Source organism: Scyliorhinus canicula, chromosome 8 (genome assembly GCF_902713615.1).
Source record: "Scyliorhinus canicula chromosome 8, sScyCan1.1, whole genome shotgun sequence".
NCBI lineage: Eukaryota > Metazoa > Chordata > Chondrichthyes > Carcharhiniformes > Scyliorhinidae > Scyliorhinus > Scyliorhinus canicula.
In genome coordinates, this window is record NC_052153.1 from 80,235,942 (window position 1) to 80,256,631 (window position 20,690).

Here is a 20,690-nt window from a genome sequence, read left to right on the forward strand (position 1 = left end):
TTGTTCCAGGAGGCAATCACCTCAGGCTAGGTAGATCAGATATGCTTCATGTCAGGTATAGGAGGGTGTGACTGCATGAGAGGCAGGTATGGGAATCCAGAAGGTAGCAATGGAGGAGCCGCAGCTGTTGCCAGTGTTCAGCAGGTTCAATGTTTCTAACACCTGTTTCCACCTCTAAACTATCACTCTGGAAGTGTGTCAAGGATTCATCCATAGCTCTCCCATTGTATTGTAGACTGTCCCTTGGCGATTATCCAAGAACAAGGGGTTATAATCCAGATGTAATCCAGATATACACAATCACCCAGCTATTCTTGTCCACAGTCCTTTTGTAGCCCCTCCACTATCTATGTGCTGTCAGCTATGTGGATGAGAGCAGGGACTGTAGTGAGGACAAGCAAACTGACCATGGCACTATGGTGAAGGGAGCTATTCAAGTGTTGGGGGTGCAAAGGAATATAGTTGCAGTAGGGACCAGTACAGTTAGGTGGATAGATACTTTCTTTGCAGCTAGGAGAGTGAGGCCCGGCTGTGTTGCCTGCCTGATGCCAGGGTTAAGGGCATCTCCTCAGGGTTGGACAGGAACTTGGGAGTGGAAGGATCCAGTTGTCATGGTACACATGGGCACCGACGACATAGTTAGGAGTAAGAAACAGCTTCTGCTGAGGAAGTATGACCAGTTATGAACTAAATTTAAAAAACTGAAACACAAAGGCAACAATCTCTGATTACAATCTGAGCCCCAAGCAAATTAGAAGAGGGCAAATAAGAAGAAAGAGTTGAATTGGTGTGGGAGAAATGATTTTTGATTCATGGGCACTGGTATCAATACTGGGAAAAGGGGGAGCTGTACCATTGGGACAGCTCCCACCTGAACTGTGCTGTAACCAGTGTACTTGCAAATCATATAACTAGGGCTGTAAACTAAATAGTGGGGGTCGAGAAGAGGGAGGGGGATTCAGGCAAGAGGAAATTTGGATGCCTAAAGAGAGATGACAAAACAATAGTACATGGTAGCGATGCAGGCAATGATAACCAGAGTGTACAAACTTATGGCTGCACCAGCACTCTGGTTCTGTCTTTTTACTATTTTTTGTGTGTGTGGTGTGTGGACTGCTTGCCTCTTCCCCACCTACCTGAGAATAAAGTTGGTCTTTGATGCATGCCAGCCCAGCCCACAGCCTGTACATGCAGTGGGTGGGCTAAATTGGTGAACAGTGGGGATTCCGCCCCTCACTGTATATGCGGTGGGGCAAGCGGACCATGTGCCAGTAAGGGAATATTTAGGAGACAGTGATATAAGCATAAGCATTAGGCTGGCTATATAGGAGACAATATGAAGAAATCCAGAGTAAAGATAATTAAATGGAGAGGGCTAAGTTCAATGGGATGAGAACAGATCTGGTCCATTAAACTGGAATCAAAAATTGGCAGGCAGAACTGTAATTGAATAACGGCTGTTTTAAAAAGGTACATTGCCACAAGGGGAAAAGGTCAGACAAACAAACCCAGAGCTCCCAACATGACTATAGAGATAGAGAGGAAAAGGAAGCTGAAAAAGGGTGCACGAGAGATGTCAGGTGGATAATATAATTGAGAACCAGACTGAATATAGAGACTTCAATGAGGAAGTGAACAAGAAGTAAAAGCAGCAGAGAGCGAGAGGACACCAGCAGCGAACATGTGTCTTTACCAAGAGGATTCTGCCAGTCAGGTAAAGAGGAGATAGCGGCACGGCGGCACAGTGGTTAGTTAGCACTGCTGCCTCATAGCGCCAGGGACCCGGATTCAAATGCAATCGTGGATGACTGTCTGTGTGGAGTTTGAACGTTCTCCCAGTGTCTGTGGGTTTCCTCCGGGTGCTCCGGTTTCCTATCATAGTCTAAAGATGTGCAGGTTAGGAGGATTGGTCATGTTAAATTTCCCCGTAATGTCCAAAGTTAGGTGGGGTTAAGGATGTGCACTCTCACCATTTCCTAGTTTGAGCTCCCAAGCTATTTAACCTTATTGCCCTCGGAAAAGGGGGGGGGGGGGGATTAAAAGAGACCACTAATTTTGGCAGTAATTTTGTAAAATTTCCCTACAACAATATTAAGCAGTAGGTATCAAATAGAAACTAGATATCCACAGCAGTCAGGGTGTCCGCTGTTATTAAAATGACATTTTCCCTATGCTTTATGTTAATAAATCAGACAGCTGACAGCATTTTACACAATTTTGCTTACCTTGATAACATGAAATTACTTACAATTACCATTATTACGCTTCAGGAGCCATAAATATCTTGGTTATGCAAAGTATACAAGGTGATATAATTTTATGTAACATATACTGTAATATGGTGAAGTTAATTTATCATCTTGCATAGTCTGCCTATTATTCAGTCATTGGATTATGTGAAGATGAACGTAATAGGCACCTGTTATTCTGAAATCTAGGCAGGAAATAATTTGCAAGCCATTAACAAAACATACAAAAGGATGGAAAGAAGTTACCTTGTTAGGCTGGTTTATTACCTTGTTAGGCTGGTTTATGTCATAATTGGCAAGGGATCCAAGAAGGTGCTGTAAACCGGGAACATTATCATCATTGATGGCGTGAATAATTGCTTTCATTACAAAAGAATCCTCTTCGTCCTTATTAAAAGGCAAAACAAAAGAAACAAATCACTTTTGGAAGTCAATCAACAAATAAAGCTGGTCAACGACTGAACATATGGCTAGGAGGAGGGAAGACTACTTATGCTATTTCAAAAATAGCACAATTTATACATAGATAAAACATTCCGTCAACTATTCTGAATCCTCCGGAAACCTTACTTCAAATTTAATTTTAAAAACGTGCATTTTAAGTAATGGTGACAGAACTGTGTCCAGCTTTAGTTCTTGGGAGCTACACTGAAATTAAAGTTCTACACTGAAATTAAAAGTCAAGGGCTCTAGAGGTTGATTAGCAAGTTGATTCAGTGAGCAGTTACTCCATACAGACAAGGAAGATATGAGATTCAATCCTGTTCTATGATAACCTAGCTGATATCAGCCAAGGCAGCACCAATGGCCAAACAACAACTTGTGCTTAATGTAATGTTGCAAGGTGCTTCATGGGAATATAATTCATGGGGGTTGTTGGGTTACGGGTATAGGGTGGATACGTGAGTTTGAGTAGGGTGATCATGGCTCGGCACAACATTGAGGGCCGAAGGGCCTGTTCTGTGCTGTACTGTTCTATGTTCAATGTAATTAGACATAATAATCAAAACTCAGTTGAACATTTTGATCAAAGAGGAAGGTTATAATAAGTGAAAAGCAGACAAGCTCCTTTCCCTATCCTGATTGTGCACAGGACAGGCTGCAATGTCATCAGTGAAAATAGCCTATTGAATGACAGAAGAGGAACAATGGAGTCAATACTACAGTAGGAATTGGTGTAAAAATAAAATTAGTGACTTTCTTAAAAGAAAATGCTTACATCCCTTTTGACGTGAAGGTTCAAGTTTGGATTGTACCTTACTAAATGCCATACCAAGTGAGCCAGAGTGTAACAACAAGCTACTTTATTATGGGGGAAGGGGTTATAATGGCCAAGTTCGACCCAGGCCACAGCCAGCATGTACTAATACAAACACACACAACTCTTCCAATTTCTCACCATCAAGAAAGGAAACAAAAGTCTTCAGCTCTTAAATGGATTTTTGTTCAGGTACTTACCAAAGTGTCCTCACTCCTAGCAACACTCATGTTGCTTCGAGAAAGGAATGATCTCGATAGCCGTTGGCACAACGATATTAACCGTACGGATTGCTGAAGAAAATATATTGTAACAAAACAATGTGTAAACTTCCAGCTCACAAAATATCTAATAGTTTGCAATTACCCAGCAATGATACATAGAACAGATTCTAAATAAATGGAATATTTCAAGCAGTTTTATATCTACTTGTCTAACCTTGCTCATAGGGATTAAAAAAACTCTTTCCTATTTGGATGAATTTAAAAGCTATGTCATTTCATTATTTAAGGTCATTGGTATCCCTTAAAATTAGGAACTTTTTCCTACATGCATGAACATCAATTTGTCTGTATATGAAAACATTTTTGCTGACATCTTGCCAGTAATTGTCTGAGAAAGGCAACTACACTGTGCGAAGCGGAGACCAGCCATCAACCTAAAGTACTTCAGCAATTCCATTATTGGATCTATATGCTCATTCAGAATGATAGATAAATAATTTATTAAAACTGTATTTTCAATTAAATTTTCAATCTTGCCAGTTTAAACAGAAATCACCTATAAAGAAAATGGGGGGAAAAAAGCATAAAGTTTGATGTTCAGCAGTAGAATTGATGACAATTCTCATTAACAAAAAATATACTTTAAAAGGGATCAAAGAAACTGGAGGTACAGCAAAATAAAAACTAAACACAAAAGATTGCTTAAGAGCGTCAAAGCTAAAAAGGCAATCAGCCGGTTAATAATATGTTTCTACCTTTGTGACGTTAGTTTTTAATTTGCTCAGATTGGATGCCAAAAAAAACCCTCTATATAATTGTGCGGTTTATGTTGACCACAACACACACCAATATCTAAATGAGCACAGCCCCCAGTTGAAGAGTGTCTGGTATTCAGCAAGTGTATGCATTGAATTGGTAACCACAGTCAGAAATTCAATGCTTGTTGGCAGGGATGCAGCAGAGCCATCGGAGGTTGAACGCAAAAGTAGATTATTAGGGGAGAATTAAGGAGGCTTGACTAATACTTGACCCTTGCTGATCAGAGATCTCAATTGATGAAAGGTATCCATTCTCCAGCAATTAAATTGTCCCTCTTGATGGAAGTAATACAGGCAGAAGTTCATTTGTAGACTAGATGGACCACATTTAACACAAGAATCCTTTGTGCATTTCTACACTTTAGAACGGAATCTTATTTATTGACCAGGACTTGTTTACTCTCCAGTTAAACTCCATCATAGTTTCTGTTCTTATACCTAACTGGCAGTCACTCTAATTGTTTACTAACCTCTTGCTGAAGCGATTTTGCTTGGATTAATCATTTTATTTTGCCTTTCTTAATTTGAAATGATGCTGATTCTGAATTTAACACGGACCAGAAAAAGTTATCCGAAGTCACAAACCTTTAACCATTTGCAGAAGTGACCTAATGAAGTTAAGCAAGTAAATACTGAATGGCAGTTACAAATCCTCATACCTTCCATTTCCTGCGGGCTGCAAATTTCTTGAACTTTTCCATATTTACAGCAGACGCTTTTCTGCTGAGAGCCTGCTGACTGTCCTTTGGCTGAAGTGTCAAAAAAGTAAAGTTACTAAAAACCTTTCGAGTCCAAAATAAATGCAATGGTGAGCATTGTAATTTCTGCACAGCATTGACATACACCCGAGTAGACAGTGGATCCATCTTATGCCAGTTAGAACAGCAGAGCTGTGGACATGGTTAAAAGTGGTACAATCACCAATGCCATTTCTCTGCTGATCTACACAAGTTTCCCTTCCCTCCTTTCTGTAGCGCATCAAGCCTGGTGGCAAAATGATGAGAGCTGGAGTTTTAACGGCAGTTGACACATTTAGCTCAGGAGCTTAAGGTTCCATCAACCGACTGTCACCCGAGCAAGACAGTACCAAAATAAGATTTGATCTTTTGACTCCAGAATCTGGCCTAATTGTACAATCTCTTCACAAATTATCTGCACACGGACTTAAAGTTTAAGTATATGCTGATACTGCGATTTGATTTTGGGTCATTATCTCACCAAGCCATGAAATAGATGCCATTGTTTTTAATGTAATAAAAAACTGGCCGACATTCAGATGCAACTTATATTACAATGTTTCAAAAAATAAAGTTTCTAAATAAAGGGAGTAAGATGTTGAAAGGTCCTTGATTAGAAATGTATCACTGCATTTGATTAATTAGTTTCCCAGGGTGTGCTCCGCGGTGTGTTTGCCGGCGGCGAGGCAGCCGGCCATTGGCAGGTAGTGAGGTTTTCTGGTCCCGGCAATGTCCACTGGATTTTGAGTGGCTCACACCCTCCATCGATGGGAAACCAGACAATCCTGCCGGTGGGAAGGGCTGGAAAATGCCACTGCCAGTTTTCTTATGAAATGAAAAAATGAAATGAAAATCGCTAATTGTCACAAGTAGGCTTCAAATGAAGTTACTGTGAAAATCCCCTAGTCGCCACATTCCAGCGCCTGTTCAGGGAGGCTGGTACGGAAATTGAACCATGCTGCTGGCCTGCTTTAAAAGCCAGCGATTTACCCCAGAGTGCTAAACCAACCCGTTATTCAAATGTGCCTGAATGTAATATTGTAAATGGATACACACAGGCTACAGGTTAATTCTTAATCCATGGAAAAAAGAATTCCTGATTTAAATAGTAGATAATGCAATGGAGAATTACATTTGTTTTGTGTAGAAAACAGACCAGATGATTAAGTTTCAAGAATTTCTTTAAACTTAGGTGCCATAATTGATTTAAAAAAAAGGGACCTGAAGTGTATGCCCTATCCCCCCATTTATATATTTTTATACTGACATCATCAATAAATATTAAATATGCACACCTTGATCCATGGATGCTGTAAACTATCTTGAATAGTCATTCTTTTCCTATTAAAGACATATTAAAAAATATACAATTAAAAGCACTGCAGCAATCAAATACAAAATAAAACCCTACTGCCTACAGGAGCATCTCAATCTACTGCTTTCCAGGCTGCCATGAGGGCCCTTTAGTTTATTTTACATACATAATAATTTCAAGTGTAGCATTAAGAATTGTGTGGTGCATAAGCAGAGTATAAAAAAAGGGCACAAGTCAACAGGATTATAATTACTGTTCACAGAATGATGGTTAAGTGTAGCAACCATTTAGTGCTCGCTTCCCTTCATCCATACTTAGTTTTTTCTTTCTTTCTGAGGGCGGAGTGGTTGAAAATGAAAAACTTCCATTATTGCAAATCCTTTTCTTTAAATTTAGAGTACCCAATTAATTTGTTTTCTAATTAAGGGGCAATTTAGTGTTGCTTATCCATCTACCCAGCCCATGTTCACCGTCAGAGGGAACAGCGACGTGGGCAGAAAACATCAGAGAGAATCAGGAAATGTGATTCTCTCCGGAGAGATAGTGTTTCCCAATTTTCCATGCCCTTTATTGGTGATGTCACGATAAATATGATTAGCCAGCTTCACAGATGAAACACTCTGGACCAGGGAACATCCGGATGAGTCTTCTCTGCACTCTTTCTAGTGCAATCACATCCTTCCTATAGCGTGTTGACCAAAACTGCGCACAGTACTCTAGCTGTGGCCCAACGAGCATTTTATACATCTCCATCATAACTTACCTGCTCTTATATTCTATGCCTCAGCTAATTAAGGCAAATATCCCATGTGCCCTCTTAACCACCTTATTTACCTGTCCTGCTGCCTTCAGGGATCTATGTACATGCACCCCAAGGCCCCACTGGTCCTCTGTACTTCCTAGAGTTCTACCATTCATTGTGTATTCCCGTGCCTGGTTAGTCCTCCCACAATGCATCACCTCACACCTGTCAGTGTTAAATTCCATTTTCTACTATTCTGCCCATCTGACAAGATTTAGAGTGAAAACTGGTCTGTGCAGATGGAGAGCTACACACCACAGAACACCCCACAGCTAAGCAATTAGAATCTTCAATGTTCATTAAAAAAAAAATTAGAGTGCATCTTTAATTAAAGTACAATAAAGTAACATTTTTAAAAAGTGCATCGAGGACCTACTTGGGATCTTTGACAAGGAGTTTCCGGATAAAGTCTTTTGCCAAGCCACTTGTATTCTTGAAAAACTCCTCATCAAATTCATAATTCACAGCTGAAACATTGGCCAATGTTTCTTGTTTAGAGTCACCCAAGAAAGGTGACGCACCACTCAAGCTAGTTAAAAGAAAACAATTAAAATTGCAGAACATATAATAGGTGATAAATGCTGTAGATAAAACACACTGTAAAATAAACTAAATGAGTGGCTTTCTTTTCTTGTAATACCATTGCAAAGGTTTGAGCCCAACTCCACAAGACAGAAAAACATGCTGTATAACTCTGCTATGTGTACAGCCTCCAGTTCTGAGTGACACAAATTTATCTTAAATCATACATTATTAGCACAAGAAATATTATTGCCATTGTTTAAATGTGATGAAATGAAGTTTGCTTTTATTTCATTATTATGAGACCAAGGACGGGATTTTCTGTGCGACCCCCCGCGGAACAGGCAGCCTGTCATTGGCCAGTGACGGGATCTTCTGGTCCGGCCACTGTCAAAGGGGTTTCTCGTTGAATGCACCCTTTGCAGGACCAGATTAACCTGCCGACGTGAATGGCTGGAAAGTTTGGCCCAATTGTTGGCATTTCTTGTAAAAGGCTCAGTTTGAGACCAATTCCATCTTGTCTGGTTCGTGTACTCCCACGTCTTGCTTAGTCATTCAAAAACATGCATAAATTCACTTCAAACAAACATACCAGGTCTTTTAAGTTCATTTGAATTAGCCACAGGTAGAAATAGATAGTGCAATCATGCAATCCTGCTTAAAAATGGCAACATTGCCAGCTTAAAATGCAGTTGTCAGTCATTAATTATTTCTTTTACATTGTAGAAACACTCCAACAGTACAGAAAAATATTTAAAAGCATTGATAAGGGAAGAAGATTTGTTTGTCCCAGTTTCCCTGCTGTTGTCCTCCTTCCTGAAGGCATTGATTTCTCATTCCTTACTAGAGTACAGTTCACAACACTGGGATTTCCTGGTATTTTATCCAAGTGGTAATTCTTCATGTGTGAGTCTAGACAGCAAGTACTGGCTGACTGCCTAAATGTGGGAAGCACCACAGCAGACCAGATGGTCACTTTTGGGCAGCTTCCAGCAAGGATCACTGAATGAATACTCAGCAGTCAGAAGCTAGACCAAGTTTCCTTCACTAATCCAGGGAAGAATTTTGTTCATTAATTCAGGGCATCGAGACCAACAGCAACATTCCTGAGATCACCTGGCCAAGGTTAAAACAGCAAGGGAACTGAACCTGGGACCTCCTTAATCTGTACAGCTCAGCTATTCACAACCCTGATTAGCCAAGCACACAAGGGAAAATGTATAGCATAATATATTTTATACTTTCTTAAGTTACCTGAAAAGCAATTTTAACTTGCTGCATAAAATGATCTGCTCAATCCCTCATGTTTCCAGTGGCTTGGCCAGTGACAGCACCCACAGCAATTGTGGCCTTACTTTCTGGAATCTTTTCCCCTTGCCTTCAGCTTCAAATTTCAGCTCTGGCCTCACTTTTTGTTACTTCCCCTAACCTTTCTCCCAAACCTTGCTGAGTTACACAATTTTATTGCCCATGTGAAATTTCTACATTAAAAAGGTACAATACAAAACTGTTATGTAATGCAAATTATAAATCAATCATCCAATTTTAAACATGAAATGAAAATCGCTTATTGTCACAAGTAGGTTTCAAGTGAAGTTACTGTGAAAAGCCCTTAGCCGCCACATTCCAGTGCCTGTTCGGGGAGGCTGGTACGGGAATTGAACCTTGCTGCTGGCCTGCCTGGGTCTGCTTTCAAAGCCAGCGATTTAGCCCTGTGCTAAACCAGTCACATTCCATTATATTTCAGTAATATAATGCATTACTATAGGTCACAAGTGGATAGATATCCATGGAAGGAAGGGCTGGCAGTAGCTGGAATTTGGATACATTTTCACACTAACAGATTGTAAGTGTCTTTCTTTTATGTTCTTTCTTCTCACCAAACTTCCCTCCCTCAAATAACACAGCAAAAAAAATGTAGCTCATGAAAAACTATCAACTTTAAATGGGAACTCAGCCTAGAACTTAACTGGAAGTAATGCTGGATCACCAACTGCACTACTCATCATAGTTTTAAAAAGATTTGCAATTATCACAAAATGTAATTGTACATGGGCATTTCTGTTTATTTAGTCCTTTAACCAATTATAGAAGGCAAATAAAAAATCCACAACCCAATCACAAGTTTTGAATGTGCCTTTTGAGAATTTCAATTAATTATATACACATTTTTGAAAACTATTCGTGAGCAAGTGATGTTAGGGTAATTTCAGACACTCCAAGGTAATGACATTATGGCATCATCATCAGTTATGTTACTGTGCCAGCGTTTGAATTGGGGGAGCATGGTGGCTTTTTTGACAGATACTTTCCTCATAACAATACACTTACAACTGTGAGAAAAGGAACATCCGTTTTAAAATGTAATACTTACAGAATGTAGGTTATGACACCAATACTCCTGAAACACATGAAACAACAGGTGTTTATATGTTTCTGCAAATTGTTTAAAAACCATGTCTACAAGTTCTGCTCACATAGCTTGTCCACTCACCACAAATCAGCCTCTAGACCAAGGGGTTCATAGTTCACAATTTCTGGAGCTACAAAATAAAAGAAAATTCACAAGATCTAAAATATTGCTTGTTATGGTTAACAGGATTTATTTTAAATTCTTTATAGATTCTCACCATTGCCATTTCCCATTTTTTTATTTTGGCTGACAAGGTAGGATTATCCTAGATCAATCAATATATAGCATTCTCATCAGTTAACAAGGTGCATCTGTATTCCTCACCTCTACCCTATCTCGAGTTTAAGTGAAATTTCCCCTTTGATAAGAGTGGTTCTCACGGTTCTTTCAAAGTCAGGTTCTGTGAACTACTTTCATTGTGGAGCAGCTGTGGTGGTTGCCAGCATTATTTCTTAGTTTATGCTTTTTCTTTGTTACATAAAAAAAATCAACGTGTTTTGAGTTTGGTTGCTATACATATGAAACAAAATTTGCTAATGCACATGCAGTGTTTAATAACAGTACAAGGATATTTTACTACACCAAAACTGCAGATTTACCATTTGGACTTTGGTCATAATTGATGAGCAATCCTGGTCATTTTAACTAAAGAAATCAACTCAATCATTTGACTTAACCTTTCAAAGGAAAACAATTTAACATGCCAAATGTGGCACAACACAATTGGTGGTCACTCTGTGCACAAGTATAAAAACTACATAATTACAGAAATTTAAGGAATATAAATGTTACATCAAATACAGAATTGTATTTTTTTTTAAAAGCCCTTTTACAATTGTTTGGAGGAAAATTATGAAACAATCCTCCTTCCCAAACTTATTCCATCCTTTCCTGAAGACACTGAACATAGTGGGCTGGATTCTCCACCCTGCCAGCCCCGTTTGGCGGCATGGCGTGCCCCAGCCAGCACTGGGATCTTCTATTCCAGCAGTCGACCAATGGGGTTTCCCATTGTGGCCATCCCACGCAGTCAGGAAACCCGCGGGCATCGGTGTGCTGCCAGCGAAGCAGAGGAACCGCCGACGGAGAATCTCGCAGAGAAAGAGGCTCTTTAGCCCAACAGGTCCATGCTAGTGTTTATGCTCCACACAGGTCCTCACACTCTTTCTCTGAACCAATCGACATCTTCTATTCTGTGCACCTTCATATGTTTATTTAGTTTCCCCTGAAGTAGTAGTCATCTCAACTACTCATGTAGGAGCTAGTTTCACATTTGAACCATTCTCTGGATAAGAAAGATCCTCCTGAAACTCCCATTCTACATATTAATGCTGACCTAATATTTTTGGTCCTAGTTCTGGTCTCCACAGATCTCCAATACATTTATCCTATCAAATCATTTCATCTTGAAGACCTTTATACCGTCACCCCTCAGTCTCTATCCGAAAAAGAGACCGAGCCTCTTCCATTCATTTTTCCTCTTTCATTTTTCAAGATAGGAGCAATCGTCTTCCTTTGGTATCATTCGGGTAGATCTTTTTCCAACTTCCCTCGCACAGTCTCTGTATTCTTTTCATAATAAGATCACCAGAACTGTTCACAGTACTCCAAATGTTCTGTACAAACTTAACATAACTTCTCTGCCTTTTAATTCTATCCCACTAGAAATGAACCCAAGTGATTATTTTTTTAAAATAGCTTTATGAACCGGTGTAATTTCTTTTGGTGAAGTGTGTATCTGTACCAGAGAGTCCTCTGCTCTCCTAGTTTATTTAGAAGATATTTTCTATTGAGTGTGTGGCCTCCTTATTCTTCTTACAAAAACGTACCATCTATCACTTGCTTTGGGGGACTGTTGCCAAACAATTCAACGGTATCTTGATCATTGGCTGTCATCCATGCAGGAGTCGAGACAGTGAATTACAGCAGGCCAGTCAACCATGGAAACTTCCTGTTCTGATTCACTGTTTTTCACTCCTTGCTAGCTTAGGGGCATGAAGGCCAAGTATAAGGAAGGCCCCATTGTAGCTGAGATCAGCTAACATGATACAGAATAAGGATCAAACCTGGGACATTCCTGTACCACCTTTGCACTGGCTAGAACACCAACCAACTAAACTATTAGGACACTCTTTAAATAATTTATTTGAACTGCAATATTCCACATTCGAAACATAAAAATGCTAACAAAAGGATATGAAATTCACACAACTTTCTACCGAACTCCAGAAAACCAGCTGGTGAAAGATAGAACCAAAGCTAATTTTTACACATTTCCATATTTAGAGTTACACGTTACAACTCAATCACCAGTTTCAGTCTGTGTCTATTCATTGGGATTCGAGTGAACCACCACATACAATTAATACAAATAATATACATATACCCTTGAACATAAAGGGTACCAAAACCTCAAGGCTTTTCAAAGAATTTATGCTCATATATTGATGCTTTTTAATTTGTGCATTAGATTCTCCACGACTCGCACCACCTTTAACGGAAGCGAAATTGGATCCCAAACCTAACTACTGCTTGGAAACAGAGAATTAGAGAAAGAGATACCGAGAGGTTATTGTTCCCTTCCAATTGTCCCTCTTCCTGCTCTATACCGTCATTGGATTGGCACCAGCTAAAGAAGAACTAGAACAGGAACACCAGGACAGGAGCAGGCCATATGGCTGTCATAGAATCACAGAATTTACAGTGCAGGAGGCCATTCAGCCCAACAAGTCTGCACCAGCCCTTCGAAAGAGCACTCCACCCAATCCCACACCGCCAGCCGATCCCACACCGCCAGCCGATCCCACACCGCCAGCCGATCCCACACCGCCAGCCGATCCCACACCGCCAGCCGATCCCACACCGCCAGCCGATCCCACACCGCCAGCCGATCCCACACCTCCAGCCGATCCCACACCGCCAGCCGATCCCACACCGCCAGCCGATCCCACACCGCCAGCCGATCCCACACCGCCAGCCGATCCCACACCTCCAGCCGATCCCACACCTCCAGCCGATCCCACACCTCCAGCCGATCCCACACCTCCAGCCGATCCCACACCTCCAGCCGATCCCACACCTCCAGCCGATCCCACACCTCCAGCCGATCCCACACCTCCAGCCTATCCCACACCTCCAGCCTATCCCACACCTCCAGCCTATCCCACACCTCCAGCCTATCCCACACCTCCAGCCTATCCCACACCTCCAGCCTATCCCACACCTCCAGCCTATCCCACACCTCCAGCCTATCCCACACCTCCAGCCTATCCCACACCTCCAGCCTATCCCACACCTCCAGCCTATCCCACACCTCCACCCTATCCCACACCTCCACCCTATCCCACACCTCCACCCTATCCCACACCTCCACCCTATCCCACACCTCCACCCTATCCCACACCTCCACCCTATCCCACACCTCCACCCTATCCCACACCTCCACCCTATCCCACACCTCCACCCTATCCCACACCTCCACCCTATCCCACACCTCCACCCTATCCCACACCTCCACCCTATCCCACACCTCCACCCTATCCCACACCTCCACCCTATCCCACACCTCCACCCTATCCCACACCTCCACCCTATCCCACACCTCCACCCTATCCCACACCTCCACCCTATCCCACACCTCCACCCTATCCCACACCTCCACCCTATCCCACACCTCCACCCTATCCCACACCTCCACCCTATCCCACACCTCCACCCTATCCCACACCTCTACATCCCCATAACCCCACACCTAACCACACCTGGGCACTAAGGGCAATTTAGCACAGCCAATCCACCTAACCTGCACATCTTTGGACTGTGGGAGGAAACTGGAGCACCTGGAGGAAACCCACAGAGGCATGGGGAGAACGTTCAGATTCCACACAGATAGTGACCCAAGCCAGGAATCGAACCAGGGACCCTGGAGCTGCGAAGCAACTGTGCTAACCACTGTGATACCGTGCTGCCCTGTCGAGCCTGCTCCTCCATTCAATTAGATCAAAGCTCATCATCTCCCTCAATGCCACTTTCTCACACTATCCCCACATCCTTTGATGTCATTAATATCCCAAAATCTACTGATTTCTGTCTTGAACATGCTCAATGATTGAGTTTATACAGGTCCCTGGGATTATCACCACCCTCAATGAAGTAATCCTTTCTCATCTCAGTCTTAAATGACTGGCGTCTTATGCTGTGATTGTGGTCGTCTGGTTCTAGACTCAACTGCCAATGGAAAGATCAGCTCTACATCCACTGTCACACCGTGTATGATTTTTTAAAGTTTCAATGAGGTCGCCTCCCTCACTTATCCTTTCTTAGATAAGGAGACAAAAAATGTACCTAACACTCCACCTTGCCACGGCTCTTTATCAATTGTAGCAAGCCATTTTAATAATAATAAATAATAATAATAGCTTATTGTCACAAGTAGGATTCAATGAAGTTACTGTGAAAAGACTCTAGTCACCACATTTCGGCACTTGTTCGGGGAGGCCGGTACGGGAATTGAACCTGCGCTGCTGCCTTGTTCTGCATTACAAACCAGCTATTTGGCCCACTGTGCTAAACCAATTTTACTCCTATACTCAAACCCCCCAAATCACTATAAGGTCATTAAAAGCACACTGAGCATATTGCATTCCTCCTCTACCCTCAGCCCACATGGTCTGCCTGGAATCTTGAAAGTGAGATTACAAACAAATGCAAAGGATGGCCTTAAACAATGGTACGGACATCATCAATTCTTATCTTGAATATTTTCTTGAATTTTGTTTAATTCCCTTTTCTTCCCATGTACTGAATGATCTGCTGAGCTGCTTGCAGAAAAATACTTTTCACTGTACCTCGGTACACGTGACAATAAACAAATCCAATCCAATCCAATCTCTGCTATCTTGGGGGGTTTTAACAAGCTACAGGAGACAAATTCTAGATAGAAAGTTCCTATGTTACGATTGCCTCCAAGTCAAGTACAATATAACAAGTGTGAAGGAAGCACCATATAACAGGTAGAATGTACAGAAGCCTGCAGGTATAGCCTGACAACTATGTCCTACCCTATAGCAGCAAGAGCATTCTCACTAACACATTGCTAACACAAACTGTTTAGCACAGGGCTAAATCGCTGGCTTTGAAAGCAGACCAAGGCAGGCCAGCAGCACGGTTCGATTCCCGTGTCAGCCTCCCCGAACAGGCGCCGGAATGTGGCGACTAGGGGCTTCTCACAGTAACTTCATTTGAAGCCGACTTGTGATAATAAGCGATTTTCATAATTTCATGTCCACACATATTTGAACAATTAATGTTGGTAGGGCTTTGGTCATATCCCTGCATTCTGGGCAGCAGTCTAGGAGGACTGAACCCATTCCATTTTACACAAAGCCCACTGAAACTCTCACTATTAGCTGCAAAAAGATGGAGGCATCGTTATCATCCTGACTCAATTAAACCTAAGGTTTTAACCTTTAGCTAAATTATTCTGATCCTCAATCAGTAGGCTGTTTCAGAAAGTGCCATCAACCACATTTAAGGTATATAATCTTCCTACAATTACTGAATGATAAAACTATACAGTAGTTTCACACAATGCATGCACATTTACCTCAAGAGTAGTGAAAAGCAAGTATTCAAAACTATAAATAACTAAGCTGATTTCAGATAAGTCTTGAAAGATACCTACCTACAAATTCTGGAGTTCCAAAGATGTTTTTAAATTCATTTTCAAAATCTATTTCATGAGCCAAACCAAAGTCAATGAGTTTAATCCGAGGTTTGGGTGACTTTTTATCCAGCAACATAATGTTTTCAGGCTGCAGGAGAGAGAAAGGTTGTGGAAGGAATTTGTACGTTAATCGGTTTTCAATTAATGAAGCAAAACACAGACAACAGGAAAGAATTATTTTTAAAATATGCATCATTAAAGCTTGGTATTCTACACAATACTATTTGAAGTTAACAGTTTATTCAGATGTGAACAGAAAGGTTAAATAAATTGTTTACTATAGTTCTTAGCTGACTAACGCCACTTCTAACAAAGATTGCCTGCTTTGTTGCAAGATACATTTGTCTTAACAACTCTCAGAAGTAATCTGCTGCCACATTTATTTGGTTATAATATCCACCTGGTTGATCAGCACATGTAAAGGATGCACTGAATTTTTTCTTGCAGATTTTTCTTGCATTGAACATGATTGCAGCTCCTGGGTATGGTTCTAGCAATGGCAACAGTAGCTCTCCATTATGTCGCTCAATCCACTGTCCTTACACACAAAAATCAGTAAGAAGTCTTACAACACCAGGTTAAAGTCCAACAGGTTTGTTTCAAACACGAGCTTTCGGAGCGCAGCTCCTTCCTCAGGTTAATCAGACAGTTTACGCACCACCACAGTATTGGGCTATATGGGGATGGTGGTACCAGAGCACTTTCCAATTCAGTCCTCATCTTGTGACTACATAATATTTCAGCATGGGTCATTGAGCAATAAAAATAGCCACCCCTCCATTGATTAGAACCGTCAAGTCAAAATGTGTGCTATTGCTGCTCTGACTGAAACACAGGTGAAATCTTGATCACCCAGCATAGCAAGACTCAGTACCATACACAACAGTACAGCTTTTAGCACTGGGCTGCACAACTTGTTGAAAAATTGCAACCCAACAAACGTATTCTACTCTTTCAAATCTTTGTTAACCGAAGGGGAACTTGGTATCAGCCAGTGGCCATTCAGCCCCTCAAATCTGATCTGTCATTCAATTAATCAAGGTTGATATGTACCATGTGCATTTCCATTATAGTGTAATTTCCTTTAGCTTTTCAGCATTTTGTATATCTTTTTTCTTTAAATCTGCTTTGACGGAACTTGACTTTGGGTTCCCCCCCACAGAATACATATAATTTTGACAAAAATGCAATATTAGCATTAAGACCCTGACACCAATTATTTGGTAGCAGCAGCAGCAGGATTGCTCATTCTAATCCTTTAGATTGTTAATACATACAGGTGCACAGATGCCTGCCCATAATATAAACTAAACATATCCCACCAACCCCCAACAGCTAACAGTGACCAACTCTTTAAACTGCATTGTGAACGGCCACCATCTACAGTAAAACACGTCCACCGACCCTCTCATGGTGAACTTGACCAACTCCAGGTGCTCCATCAGGTCACCCAGCCACCCCGAGGTGCTTGGCGGTATAGTCGACCACCAGCCTAAGAGGATCCGCCACCTTGCCAAAAGCGAGGTAAAGGCCAGAGTGTCTGCCCCAGCTCCCGAACGGAGCCCCGGTACATCCAAGATCTTAAAAACCGCAACCAGTGGTCACGGCTCCAACCCCATGTTCAGTATATATATTTTTTAAATTTAGAGTGCCCAGTTCTTTTCTTTTTCCCAATTAAGGGGCAATTTAGCGTGGCCAATCCATCTAACCTGCACATCTTTGGGTTGTGGGGGTGAAACCCACACAAACACGGGGAAAATGTGCAAACTCCATACCGGCTGTGACCCAGAGCCGGGATCGAACCTGGGACCTCGGCGCCATGAGGCAACAGGGCTAACGCACTGCACCACTGTGCTGCCCTCCAATGTTCAGTATTATCGTCATGGTATCAAAAAAATAAAAAGACCACCGGAAGCCCATCAGCTTTGAGCGCGTCCAGAATGTGTGCACATTTGTGCCGGTCCCCTTGAACACCGACCACATCTATCCTTCACCCCATCAAAAAAACAGCTTATTCTAGTCTTCGTGAGGTGTGCTCAAGACACTACTTTTAGCTGAAAGAGATTCAGCCTCACACAGGATGAGGTCACGTTCACCCTCCTCTGTGCCTCGCTCCAAACTTCCTCCTCCACAAATGGGCCTAGTTCTTCTCCCCACTTTGCCTTCACTACCTCAACCAAGCCGGTCTCCACCCCCACTATCCGCGGGTAGATACTTGATATGCTGGTCACCTCTGCCACTGAGCAGGGCAAAATACGCTCCGGCAAGGTAGAAGGCTGCTTCACTTGGAAGGCAGGATTAAGTAATCTTTGACCCAGCTACGCACCTGGAGATACATGAACCCATCAGCGTCAGTAAACTCATATTTCTACTTCAGCTCCCCCAGGTTCGCAAACCGACTTTCTAGAAATAAAGCTCCTACCTTCTCCAACCCTTTCTGTCTTCCACTCCCTAAACCTTACATCCAGCCTAGCAAACTCAAATAACTGGTTTGCACAAATGGGAGCAAGCCTTGAGGCAGCCTTTAAATTAAAATATTGATGAAGCTGCCTCCAAACTTTTAACATGACTACCACCATCGGGCTAGTCAAGTGTTTCTTCGAAACCAACAGGAGCAGAGCCGTTAGTGCCGTTCCCAGGCATGCCCCCCTCAGACCCTGCCTCCACCCAGACCCGCAACTCTTCTGATCACCGCACCATTCCAGCACCGTTTCAGTATTAGCTGCCTAATAATAATACTGAAAGTTTGGCAAAGCCAAGCCCCCTGCTCGTCTCTCCCTCTGAAGCACCGTCCTCCTGATCCTCGGGCCCTTACCCACCTAAATAAACCCAGCCACAAGCCGGTCAATCTCTCTGAAAAACGCTTTGGACAGGAACACCAGGAGGCACTGGAATAGAAATTTAAAAAATCAGCAAGATATTAATTTTAACCGATTGTAATCGGTCCGGCAGACTAGTTGAGTTCCGTATTGACCTTCCCCATAAGATTTGTATAGTTCAATCTCTGGAGTTTCCCCCTGTCCCTTGTTATCTGGACCCCCAGATACCGAAAACGACTTCCTGGTAACCAGAACAGTAACACCTTAAGACCCCCCCCCACCCCCCACCGCCTCACCTCAAAGTACTCACTCTTTCCTATATTTAGTTTATAGCCAGAAAAAAACCCAAAACGCTGCAAGATGCCCATAATGTTTCTCACTGACGCTTCCAGATTGCTAACATATAACAGCAAATCGTTGATGTATTGAGAACCCTATGCTCCATCGCTCCTCTAACAATCCCCTCCCAAGCCTACAAAGCCCTCAGCGCCATGGCCAGTGGCTCTATTGCAAACGCAAATAATAAAGGGGACATTGGGCATCCTGCCTAATACTCCGGTATAAATTCTTTTGCTTTTAATAATTTACTATTCAGCAATGATAATATCAAACTTCAGAACTGTGCAGATGGTACAGTAGGATTAGCAAATAAATTTAGTTCTTGGGTGGTTGGACAGACCACTGCTTTATTTCCTTCCCTCTGCAACACGTACAGCACGAAGCAGAAGTGGTAAAACATTCTCACTTGCACTTCCCAGATATTTGATGACAGGATATATCATGTGACTAGTAGAAAAACAAACATTTCCAGTGCTGCAGTTCCTATTGATTTAGGTGATTTGGCTGCAGTTCAGAACACACAAACAAATCTGCACAATATCCTTTTACACACACATTAGTCTTACAACACACGCGTTTTATTTTCCAGTAATCGAACTGAAAACACATACAACAGCTCCCATTGCTCAATCATTTGTCATTATATTCGTGCATCTGTGCTAGGTCTACATCGGTTTTCCAACGCCATCAGCAAAGTTGCCACAAATTAATCGATAACCAAAATAAAAATATTCTGACAAACCTTTCAAACAAATTGCGACAAATGGAGTCATTACGCTTTACAAGACTGTCCAAAGAACAACTGTATTTTCATTTGCTCATGCATAGATTACTTTTTAAAAATATGAAGATTTAAATACATTTTAAAACAAACAACTGGATCTGCCATGTCACTGTGCTTGTGCGACAGGCATACTGGACTATATGTTCATTAGGGCAGGCTGTGGGTGGTAGCTTCAGGTGGAAGCTCTTGCTGGATGTTCGGGTGAAGGTGAACTTGTAAGAGAAAAATTAATAACATTTTTAACCTGCTCACAGAAAGCAGGCGGAATCACCTAGGATTATGAAGGTCAGGACACCTCTATACCACTGACCGTTGCAGGTTTTAATTTATTTTATTCCACAGAGAATGTGATGATCACTCAACTCAAAATTTCCGCCATTTAAACCGACACGACTTTGCACAGTTTGAAGGTGAGGTGAACTCTATTTTGCTACAGCGTGATTAAGTTGGACTTTTATGGGCAGTGTGACTTGGAACAAAACAAAAGTCAGGGAGGAAGGTTTTAAGCTATTTAGTTGACGATTAACGAAAGCGGGAAACCAAATGATTCAATGACAAAAACCTACAAGAGGTTTAAACATTGAACCAATGACAATATTTGAATGCCCAAGTTGGAGGTAAAGACATGGAAGAAGTCAATTTCACTCTACTATAGGATACTGTGAAACAGGAAGATGCAATTATT

At 41.9% G+C, this 20,690-nt stretch overlaps 1 protein-coding gene across 5 annotated transcripts in view; it reads right to left on the reverse strand.

The window, feature by feature from the left end:
* dapk1 (death-associated protein kinase 1) overlaps positions 1-20,690 on the reverse strand; it is a 290,457-nt gene that overhangs the window by 117,215 nt on the left and 152,552 nt on the right. For all 5 annotated transcript variants that reach the window (XM_038804815.1, XM_038804813.1, XM_038804812.1 and 2 more), the window contains exons 5-12: positions 16,022-16,151; positions 10,420-10,468; positions 10,300-10,326; positions 7,780-7,932; positions 6,582-6,627; positions 5,209-5,298; positions 3,708-3,800; positions 2,517-2,636 (exon numbers count right to left, since the gene is read on the reverse strand). In XM_038804815.1, the coding sequence (XP_038660743.1) occupies positions 2,517-2,636; positions 3,708-3,800; positions 5,209-5,298; positions 6,582-6,627; positions 7,780-7,932; positions 10,300-10,326; positions 10,420-10,468; positions 16,022-16,151 (708 nt within the window). The remainder of the gene's footprint in view (positions 1-2,516; positions 2,637-3,707; positions 3,801-5,208; positions 5,299-6,581; positions 6,628-7,779; positions 7,933-10,299; positions 10,327-10,419; positions 10,469-16,021; positions 16,152-20,690) is intronic.